This window comes from Belonocnema kinseyi, chromosome 2 (assembly GCF_010883055.1).
Source record: "Belonocnema kinseyi isolate 2016_QV_RU_SX_M_011 chromosome 2, B_treatae_v1, whole genome shotgun sequence".
NCBI classification, from domain to species: domain Eukaryota; kingdom Metazoa; phylum Arthropoda; class Insecta; order Hymenoptera; family Cynipidae; genus Belonocnema; species Belonocnema kinseyi.
In genome coordinates, this window is record NC_046658.1 from 71,748,607 (window position 1) to 71,761,005 (window position 12,399).

General features: G+C 30.8%; 1 protein-coding gene across 1 annotated transcript in view; it reads right to left on the bottom strand.

Moving 5' to 3' along the window:
* Positions 1 to 12,399, bottom strand: part of LOC117167632 (fasciculation and elongation protein zeta-2) — a 40,061-nt gene that overhangs the window by 21,477 nt on the left and 6,185 nt on the right. Inside the window, exon 2 of the mRNA XM_033352708.1 lies at positions 11,894 to 12,146. Within this exon, the coding sequence (XP_033208599.1) occupies positions 11,894 to 12,146 (253 nt within the window). The remainder of the gene's footprint in view (positions 1 to 11,893; positions 12,147 to 12,399) is intronic.

Consider the following 12,399-nt stretch of genomic DNA (forward strand, 5'->3'; position numbering starts at 1 on the left):
GATAAATTATTTTAAAAAAGGGAAAAAATGGCGAATAATGTAAAAAGTGTAAGAGCTGTAATTGAATTTGAAATTAATTTATTTTAAACGTTTTTGACTTGAAAATGAAACTATAAATTCTTTGCTTTCAAACACTGTTAGTTAAAAAAATTTTAAGTATAAAGCTTTGATGAGAAATTTTTCAATTTTTCATGTTCTGAATTTAAGGATTACAATTTTTTCTAAAGTTTTAATTTGAATTTTTAAATATTCAGTGTGTTTAAAACTGAAACTAAGTATGGCGATCTTATGAGAAAAACGGGAAAAATTCGTACAGTCCGAACTCTAAATAATTCAGGAATAATCCCACGAAATAATTGATCCAAGTCCTTCTGGGAAAATGTTTCCAGTTTCATGAACTACCAAATAGATTAATGAATTTAATGAGAGAATTTAAGTGAAATAATCTCGGAAGCAGTAGACAATTTAAACATTTGTAATGCCTGATGCGCATTAGAAATAATAATAAGAATTAAAAGTATTGATTTAAAAAAGAGGAACTTGTTTTAAGGGTCAAATCTGAAATTTCTTATAATCTTAAAATCGCAAATTTGAGGTCATTCGCTTTTATATGGGACTACATTACAGACAATATAGTTATATATTGAACGATGTTTCTGGGAACTCCATGAGAGTGATTTATTTTTCATGTTGTCTGGTTGCTGCGAGCCACGTGCGTGACAGGCGATGTAATTAGAGTAACATCAAGATTACAGAGCAACGTAATTGCAAACGGCGTATAATGGTACTTTCGACTCGTTCTTATTGATTTTCTATATAATCGTAGGAGACGTAGACGTAGAGTTGTGGAGTGTAGACGCCTGGTCGACGCCTTGTTCATCCACCCACGTTATATACCTGGGCGCTGGGGAGAAGGTCGGGTCTTCAGGTAAGTCTCCTTACAAGGGACAAGTCCTTGAAGGTCTCGTAAGGATAAAAATTTCCATGGCTTTTTTTAAAAGAAGTAACGTGTTTCTATATATAGTATTCTACACATCTAAACCTTACACTTTACCACAATTCTAAACTTTAGATTAAAGAGTTGTATACCTTTTACACGACTAGCGGAAATTACTCACGAAGAAATTGTCCAATTTTCCCAATTTAATCTTGATCAAATAATATCTCCAATTGTTAAATAATTGTTAAAAACTTGTTAAAATCCTATAATGATCATCGAATTGTTAGAAACTGGATTATTTTACTATAAATAATTCATTTAGTTCAAATTCCTTTAAATTTAAAATATTTAAATATATTTAATTATTAAATTCTAAAACCTAAATTTTTACTTTAATTTTCCGTGCTTTAATTTATTCAATTTTAGATATCCATACAATTTTTTCTGAATTTAATCCAATTTTACATACAGTGGGCGCCAAAAGTATTCGCCCACCTCTTTTTTTTATGACTGAATAAATTCTCTTAATTTTAATTATACCAGAGCTAAAACACCCTGGGCTTATTTTAAACAGAATTTCGAAAAAAATCAACCTTTTAAAGAGACATTTTTTAACTCTGGTATAATTAAAATTGAAAGAATTTATTCAGTCATAAAAAGGAGGCGAACGAATACTTTTGGCGCCCACTGTATATATTATATATGGTTTGATCATTTTAAGTATTCTTTTTTTACTCGGTACTGATATTTGTTCCATTATTTAATGGTTTTGAAAAATATAAACGAGCATTTTAAAAAACACAGAAACTAGCATTTTCAAAACTAGTACTGTGGAACTTAGGTAAAGATAAGGCTCATAATAGATAGCGGATATAAGTATAAAATAATTTCAGGCTTGCATGTATCATGTTAAAAATATTGTATAAATACATCTGTCCCTTATTCCAGATTAGTGTCACGTCATATCTTTTTAATATCAAAAACTTAAGCCGTAAACCTCTATTTCTGACTATATACAAGCCATTTGAATTTTTTTCACTCATACGCCTATAATTTTTTCCTCATCCAATCGCATCTTACATTCCAAATTCCTTGAATATTTCAACTCATTCGTCCTTTTTCTATATTGAAAGTTTATATTTGACAAAAGATGAAAAGAAACACCATTTTTAACTAAAACTTCTTATTTTAACCTGCATATTTTCATCGGATACTATATTTTAAGTAATCAGTTACATAGGAATGTTTGATTAGAAATTGTGTTTCGAGTTTTAATTGTTAGTTTAGGTCAAATTGTCCCGAGCTAGGCCACCATAATTTTAAAGTCGTTTGTTTTTCACTGTAAAATGAATCTTTGAATAGTACTTATAATCGCAAAGATTTCCCCAGGGTTTGTTAGTAAAGAAAATTTTATTTCAAAAGTTATTAACAATACAAATTTAATGTTAAAAAATAATACAGATTTTTCTCGTGAACGGCTAAACGGATTTTGATGATTCTTACGTTAAATTTTTTTAAAAACATAAATTCCAGAAATCTTTCTTCTGAATATAAAGACATTGAATATATTTGAAAAAATATCAATTGTTTATAAATAAATTTAATTTTATTTAAAAGACAAGTAATTACAATTATTTTAAGTAGACTGACATCGCACCAAAAAATTTATATGCCATGAAATAATAGGCACTACTTAGTATTTTCTTTTCGTACTTATCTCCAGAAAAAATGTAGAATTAACGTGCGAAAAAAACTCTTTTAAGAGAACAAAAGTATAAGTTACTTATAAACAATTTGTAATGTTTTGATAATGGAATGTTATAAATTCGTTCGGCCGTTCACGAGATGAATGTTGATCATGTTGTACGATTAAATTTCCATCTGTATAGATTATTAAACAAAATTTTGTTTGCGAAAAAAACCTAGGGAAATCTCAATTTCGAACATAAGGGAATACAACATTAATTTTACAGCGAAAAAACGATTTTCGATTTATGGTGGCCTGTTTGGGATAATGTGACATAAATAAAAAATTTACACTGGAATTAAGAAAAACCGGGTAAGTAGAAAATTTCAATCAATTCAAATTTTGACTATGCTAGATCAATACTACAATGCTAGAGATTATAGATTATAGAGCGCGCTTTTTTGGCTCCGCATCCTTTTTTTTGTAAACTATATATAATTTATTTTGCAACCAACTTTTTTGTCTTATGATTGAAATTTCAAACGCCCGCGGGCCAGATTCTGGCATATGACGTGAGAGTGAAATGATTAATAATCTGCTTTAAAGAGCTTGGTAATGATATACCTGCCGAACGCTATGCAGAATCACGAGTCAAAACGCAGGAAGAGGGCAGAATAGAGTGCAATATATGCTGTATCAAGGATACACCATAAAATTAACGCTTGAATGAGAAATCATTCAACGAGACTTTGAAACGATACACTTTAGAAGCATATTACTCATAAATAAACAACAACTTTGTCCAATGTGATGCAGCTCATGCATATATATTAAATATAATATCAAAAAGCCTTGATCGACTTAAAGATTATTAGACTTAACAATTAATTCGGTGCCTTTACTTTGATGCCGTGTAACTCAATTTTCAAGTCTGTCAAAGTTATGATACTTTGATCGACGAGAAAATTATTATGCATATAAATTATTTCGGTTCGTTTACTTTGACGGCTTGTAACTCTTGCGGTCAAACATTAATTTTTTCCCGCCCTAAGGTAGTTTCAAAGGGCAAACCTTAAAGTTTAAAATAAAATATAATAGGTGGCGGCTCTGCGGACTTAACCTAAAAAATCGTCAGTGTATACAAGGGTGTCCGATAAGAAACATTGGAGACATTGCATTCTTTTTGCATTCCTATTGAAAAAATGCAGCTGAATTAGAATGAAAAAATAATGCAGAAAAGAGTTTTGAGGTTAAGTAGATTGCATTTTGAAGTACGAGTTTCGAACTTTAAAATTACCGTAGGACGGAAAAAAATTCAAGTTTTACCAATAGTTATAAGACATCAAAGTAAGGGTACCAGATCAGTGATTATTCACTATAATTTTAGTATAGTTTTTCACGATTTTTTTAGTAGTAAAAGTGATTGTTGTTTCAGTAACATTTTCTACTGAAAAATCAGTAAAATGTAACTGAAACTCAAGTAACTGAAATATATATATATATATATATATATATATATATACACTCAGTGAAATATCACTGATTCAAATAGCCAGAAGTACATCACTGAATATTTTTTCGTCTAGCGTTAAATCCCTTTTTCTACTATACCCGATTTCTGCTATAAATCTGTACCTTGAGAACATATAACAAAGAGTCAGCGTAATTTCTTTTATTTCGTATGTTAGAATATTAGAATAATTTCTTGTTTGTTTTGAGAGTTCTGAAAGAACAAAAAACCAGGAGATAATAAAATTCCGTTTGATGTTGAGATAACAAGTGCAGGTGAAACGAACATCGAACCGCGAAATTACATCTTTGTGTACAATAACAATGCATTATCAGCACACAATACAATTACAGGTCTCTAAGCAAATTTCAATCTCGTTCAGCACACCTATGCTGTAAACGAGTCTCGTTATACGTTCATTCTTAAGTAAGGTCAAGAACAAGACTTTTTATAATCGGTTCCACTCAATCAATGGAGCAAATTATCAACTCGACTGATATACTTCCAACATTTACGATCGAGATAGGTCAGTAACGACCGTCCTTGCTTTTTATTTACCATTTACGTTACGCTATGCACACTTCTTGTAATGAAGATTGAAGTCTCATATAACCCAAATTTTTGCAGACTCATATTACTGCGTGTGCCGCGCTGTGTTTTTTATATACCAAACAGTTAAAACCTAAGATAAGGAATTATAGGCATCAGAAGCTGTCTCGCATTTTTCATTCTCTTTTAAAAGTTGAATTTCTTTCCGTATTTTATAAGTACAACGTGGCCATTCAAACTTCAAAAAAACTTCAGACTATTTTCCAGGTTTCCCGGTCGAAAACTACATTTAAGCCGTTTGAATTTCAAGCGTTTATATTAATAATTATTCTAAACTAATTGAATTATTATATAGATTTTTAACAGAATTAAATATTTTAGGATTCCAAGGTAAAATAATACGAATGTTTGTAAAAGAGATTTCAGAGCTCACAGCCCAAAATGCTTTGAAAACAGGGGAAATAGGGTGTTTTTCCGTAAAATACGGGAATAAATTCTTTTAAACAGCAGTGATGTAGGTTCCATATCCCTAAACTTTCAAGTCGTAATATATTGCATTTTAAAGAAAATAAAGGAATATTCAACTAAGAAAGATGCATTTTCAAGTAAATAGTTGAATTTCCAAAGAAACATTTGCACTTTCAACCAAATGGTGAATTTTCGATTTAAAAGGAGGGAGTTTCTATCCAAAAACATAACTTTTTAAGAAAATAGTTGAATTTTCAATAAAATAATTAAATTTTTAACCAAACAGTAGAATTTGTAACCAAAAGAGATGCATTTTGAACCTAAAATGTAATAGGCAATTTTTAAAATAAGAATTAGATTTCAATAGAAAATATGACTGTCAGAAAATAGTTTAATTTCCAACAAAAAAATGATATTTAGAACCACATAGTAGAAATTGACCAATGAGAGATGAATTAACGAACAAAAATATAATAGTACAGTTTTCAATGAAAAAGAATTCACTTGCTACTAAAAATTGAATTTTTAAATCAAAAGGACCAATTTTCTATCGAAAAACGCGAATTTCCATAAAAAATATGAATTTTGGATAAACGCTCAAAAAGCTCATACCCCAAACTAATATCAAACTCTGTATATCCGTGTATTTTGACGCGCTGATAATGAAAATGACTGTAAAAATGCCCGAAAATTTTATTTTTTAAACCAACATTTAAAATAAGTAACTTTTAATGCAAATTATTTGGATTTTGGTATTGGGTTCTATCAATTCAGTTTTCATTTAAATGAAAAACTGAGAACAATGGGAATTGTACTGTAAATAAGAAGAATAAGACAAGTTATTTAAAAAAGGGTGAACGAGAAGAATACAAGAAAGATTGTAAAGTCTATGATTCAATGAATAAAATTATTAAAAAAATAAAATTATTAAAAAAATATAATTGCCACGTTCTGCAAGAAATAGGCCCATTTTGACCTAGGATCTAAAATATAAATTTTGAATTTTCGATATAGAATCATACTTCCATCTATGATCTATTTGGGTAACATTATACTTGCCTGTTGGCGAAATGGCCTGAAGTGGGTAAATTTTCTATTTGAAGAGAAAATATATAACACGTGAGCTTATGGAACTCCCCGTGCAGAAATTTCCCCATCTTTCCCTATTTGAAGTTGGGTTCCGATGGGGTCTCTACCATAATATCTAGCCTAGAAAAAACTGTTTGGGGCCTCTATCAGAATATCTAGTCTAGAAAAAACTGTCTTTTTTTTAAAGAAAAAAATTCCGTTCTTATGAAAAACTGTAAATGTTCAGAAAAAATTACATTTCTTGTCATTCTAAAAAGTTTTAAAGTAGTCTAAAACGGCAAAAAACGAAATATTACAGGAAGAAAAATTTCAATCGATTTCAATTATTTATTTAAAAACTATTTTACTGATATTCCTGCTAACAGTTCGTATATTTTATATATACATAATGTCGTATAATAATAAATATTCAATTAGAAAAAGAAAGTTCAAAATTTTTGGATCTGTAGTTTTGGATATGTTTAAAAATGTAATATATGTATTGACTCTAAATAGGACCATTAATATTTAAAGTCAAAATACTTGCAATCAATTAATATTTATTTTTTGAATAACTTTTTTGTCCTATAAATTCAATATTCATCATGTAATAGAAAGGGTACTACTAATTATCGGGCGATAAAAGGGCACTCTCGTTAGGGCCTGATCAGAACTTCTAGCTAGAACCTGGCTAAAACAGCGTTACAGAACTAGTCAGGCCCTCTCCATTTTCCCCGACGAGCGCCCGATTAGAAATAGGGAAATCTATCCAGGGTCCTACTAAACCCCGATCGGAAGTTCTACATGGTTCTCGAACTACAATTTAATTTTTCCCGAAAAGCAGATTTTTCAGTTCATTTGTGAAACACTGAGAGCATGCTTAAATTATAACTTTAGTATGCCAATTATGGCATCGTAAGCCACAGAGATATTTTTTGAATAAAAACGTTGCAAACAATTGATAAAAACAATTATCCGAGGTCAGGAAACTTTTATCGGGAGGTGGATTCACAAACACGCATTCATAAATTTATTTGTAGTTGTCAATTGTGTGCAACGCTTTAATCTAACTCAAGATTAAAAAATATTTTTCACATTTACTTCTTAGTAACTATTTATATAAATGTAGGTTACCTACGGAATTACTATGCTAAATATCTGAAAAAGAAGTTACCATTCTCCAATATAAAAGGAACGTCAATCTTTGAACGATCCATCAATACAAGCTTTAAATTCCTAATTATTAGTATAAAAAGAACATACATTTTTGAACGCAACAACACTTTAAAATCTTAAATATAAAAAGACCTTTGATATTTTAACGGAGAGCTATACTCAGTGCAATTCCGAACACATTCTTTTTCGAAGAGCCTAGTTTTCAACAATAACCCCTGCTTTTTCCCAGTGCTGAAAATTTCAGACTTGTTCCCGGTTTGTTTGGCCAGTGATCATCCCGAATGTGACATGAATGTACTTTTGTTTGAGAGCAAAAATAAATTGAGGATTGGGATTTGAAGTGCAGCTGCAGGTCAAAAAGAAAATATTTCTCTGTGAGGAATAATTGGGAGTCATGGTCGTACATTTTATGTCCCGATTCGTTATGGAGGAATGTGAATGCATTATGCCAGCACGCACGTGCTTTTCACTAGACGTTAATCGGTTTCGCCTCACCCCCAGTGAGAATGAGGCACAAAATCTTTGGAGTGAAATCAATGAAGGTTCCGGTTCCTTCCTTTCCCCATAGACATCGACTACACATTCAGTGGTCTCTGTCTGATATCTATACTTTATTTACTGTCACTAGAATTTTACACGCACACACTATTGTATTCGCATATGGTATTCATATATATTATAACTAATACAATTTTACATTAAACGAGTCATATATTTTATTGCAACTACTATATATTCGAAGCTTTTTAGAATTAATCTATCATGAAACGGAAAGAATGATATGTAGTTGGAAATCTAATTTTGATTTGTGAACTTTCTTGTGCTCTCATTTTTGTGCATAAAATGGTCCATAAGGAAGTAGATGCATTTCGAGATGTTCAAGTTTAAAAGAATTTTTTGAATAGGGACAGGCTTCAAGACTCATTCTAATCTGAAGGGCTGCCTGTGAAAACCACTATAAGATTGATTTTAATATATACCAAATGTTTACCTCAATTTATTGGCATGTATTTTTTGTTTAAACATCGTTTAAAGAATATTTATGAGATTAGCAAGTTTTTAACAAGTGTATTAGAAAATGTAATAATCTGAATAGATTGTTTCAGAATCAAAGATTAAAAGTTCAAAGACTTTTCAAAGGTCCAAGATCTTAAATAGCAAACTTGATCAAAATTAGCACATGCAATTCACAGCTTATTTCAAGCTTATTTTTTGTCTTAGAGCAAAACTTTGTTTACTGGGTGGCCACAGGATTTGATTTTTCAATTTCCCTGACATTTAGACGAATTTCCCTGACAGGAAAGTATTACAAAAACGAATAAGGTTTCAACAATGCGCAACGCAAAATGGTGAAACAAGCCAGAAAAATGTGCTTTACATGACAGCATGGATTAATTAAGTAAAGAACATGTATCCAAACTATCAATAAATAAACAAATACAAAAAAAAACTTAGAATCGAATTCTACTTTTAAAAAATGTACACTGAGAAAGTATTTATATTGATATTAGGAAGTGCTTCCAAAATAATATTAAAACATATCAATTTCTATTATCATTGACAGCTACTTCATTTCCCTGACATGTGGCCACCCTGTGTTTAGTAAAAACTTCTTTTCTGTGCACAATTAGAAAATTATTTAAAATTTTAGAAGTGCACAATATTTACAGTATATTCACTTTAAATTTGATATAAATATTTCCACTCAGCAGTTAAATTCATCAACGATATTTCACTATTAATCAGTGAAAATCCTAAAAATCTACTTTTAAGACAAACAATGAGCTTAAAGTTAGCTTGAAGACAGGGTGGCCGCAAAACTTCCTTATCAAAATCCTCTGATTTTTCCCTGAACAGTTTTTAGTTTTCCCTGGCCTATATAATATTTAAAGCGTAGAATTCAAATCTTTTAAAAGTTTTAATCAAATATAATTATCCCTTTAATCAACCTATGAAAAATTTCTTTGGTACATTTTTATGATACAGTAAAGAAGAATACTGAAAATGGTTAAAAAGTGTCTAAATTTAAATAATTCAGGGATGAAGTTATTTAAAAAAAGTTGGTCTCATTTTGAGATTTTGAATATCTGAGTTTGAAATGTAATCATACGTTTCCTTAAATTCAGATAAACCTTACTGGAATGCAGATAAATGATTGCTTAATTTCAATTCAGAAGTAAATTGAAGTACAGAAAAACCTTAAGATTTTTTTAAATAACAAAATTGAATAGAAACACTGCAATTTTTACGCTATATTGACTTTATTCATAACTTAAAGTGCATTCTTTCGCTTTAGTTATTACCTGTCTGCAGTTGTTACAATTTGAAGTATTTATTATTGATGTTTTTAAAACAAAAGTTTACTATTTACAATTGATTTTTAAATTTTTGACTGGATCTGAATAGAAAAGTAGAAAGTGAAAAGAAAAATCCCGGTATTTTATTTTCGTCTGAGTTACGGGAATTTTGGCAAAAAGCCTTTGGACATTGAGCCGCCTGTAAACTTTAAAGAGCGCGGCCAAGGAGACACATATTGTGCTACTTAATTCCTACGACATTTTCGAATCTGAGCCTTAGGGTCAACTTAAATATCAAGGAACATGAACTCATTTTTTCACATCTAAAAACAAATTAAAAAAAAATAATATCCCTTTTTTATAATTTCATACAAAAATCGAGGGGCTTATCTCTTGGATTGTTTATGTACATTTGATTACAAAATTACAATGAAAATTGCAGGGATTATATCGGAGATTATACAGATTGAAACGGAGACTGTATCACTAGATTACAAGAGTGAAAACCCCTCGATAAAATCGAACATTTTATGTATATGATTTGCGCGTGAAAGTTTTTTAAATCGTTACTTTATCTGCTGATGTGCTTGAAGTACTGAACTATTAATTATTTAAGTAATTAGAGAAATTCGATTGCATAAACCTAAATTAATCATGAAATATTCGGTTATTTACAATAAAGGGAGGGTTTTGAAAAAAATTTTATATTTGTGTTCATTATATGGCATGAACTGACAATATTTGAAGATAAATTTGAGTCCATAAAAAAAAGTTCTTTTATTTGAACACTGGGTACTTCAAGAGTCAAAGTTTAAGAACGTGTAATATCCAATACAGAAATACCACACAAATATTGTCATTTGAAAGATATTGCTTCGAATGAAGAATCGCTTTTATATAACTCAGAATTGCTATTGACATAAAGAAAATTTCCCCAGTTTTTTTCTGAATAGGGCGTATTGTATGCCTTGACATGATTGAGGGTTAGTGTGACTTCTTTTCTACCTGAGGAAGTCAAAGACTCGAACAAGGTGAGAAGGGGAGGGTCTGAGATTCGTTAGGGAATCTCAAGTTCACCGTAATCTTTTCTAAAGTGTCGACGATGATGTAATTCTTTCCTTCACATTTCAAACATGGATCATCCCTTGTTGAATATGCCTACTCTGCGGAGAGAAGACAAGAAAACAGACATGCAGACGATACACTTGAGCAGTGATTATAAAAACACCTCAGTCCCGATTACCAGCTAATAGGCGTGAAGTGCCAATACATATTATACATATTACTTACATACATACATATACATATACATATAATACATATTATGCAATTTTATCGCTCGAATTTCCTTATATGTACTCAAGTCCATTTATTGAGAGAAAGCTGCAGGCTACCACAAACATCATCTACAGAGTATCCTACTGGAATGAGCGAGAGCGACACACTTTTTTTCTAATGCGCCCATCAATAACTAAGATCTTGGTTTGTAATGCTAGTTTTTTAATTGTTATGCTTATTGGAGGGTGTAGCTCATTTTTTAATAGAAATAAATATGAATATGCAGATATACGATATGTGCAATGCAAGGAATAGTATGTATAAAAATTAAAAGGAAAGGGCTTGAAAATTTTATAGTTTGTTACGTAAAAATGTAAGTTTCCGTGACATAGTTTTGTAAATACTGTAACAAGATTTGTAAGTGCGTCAAAGTCACGAAGGTAATTATATGACGAGATTGAAGACAAAACAAAATGCAAATAGTTGTCGCACGATCGTACACTGCACTGTACACATTGGACACACTTCAGACCTCACGGAATCGCTTGCTTTATGGTTACCTATCGTTCAGAAAGCGATTGTAAAAAGTAAAAAATCAATTAAATTTCTGTCTTTTAAATAATTCAATGATTAAAAATGTCGTTCTTCCTTTACAAGGCTAATGTTAATCGTATAAGCCTACAGGCAAGGTCTAATTAACTCAATCCTATGGGGGTTTCAATCATTAAAAATCCCCTACTCATCTGTAGGCGGATTTTTATTAGAAGCGCTCGCATTAACGTGAGCATTTGGTTAAGGAAGTGGAAAATTGCAGAAAACCAAAACCCCCGAGATGACTCGATTACCCAAATATCAACAACGAGTAGGATTTATATTTATGTTCGTGAAATAAGAATAAATGAAATAATAAATGAACCTACTGGCACTCGTTCATGATTTCTTCTTGTGTGCGGACTTGTACCGGAGCTAGGGATTCTACATCGGTGCCATAGTCACGGAAACAGGAAGTGATTTTCTCGTCGAAGGTGTTCACTAAGTCCTCCAGGCTTCCACTGAAGGGGCTAAAAGTTCCCTCTTGAAGAATGTCTGTTCCATTTTCATGTGTTGTCATAGGCTCGTTCGCATTGCAATTTTCTCCAAAACTCGCCTCGAGGTTCGCATCCAACAATTGTTCTAGGACATAAAAATGAAGCGAAAATAGGTCAAATATCATTCCAAGGTTTTTTAACTGCAACAGATGTTGACATATTCTCAAATATAGTTCAAGAAAACTATAATAGAAAATATATTGCAATCAATTTATATAATAGACTTACTCTGATTTTTATATAAATAAAATTAACTAACACATATTTTAATTTAAGTATTTGCATACTACGTTCCTTACGGAAAAATAATGAAGAACAAATAAAGATTGTAACTTAAT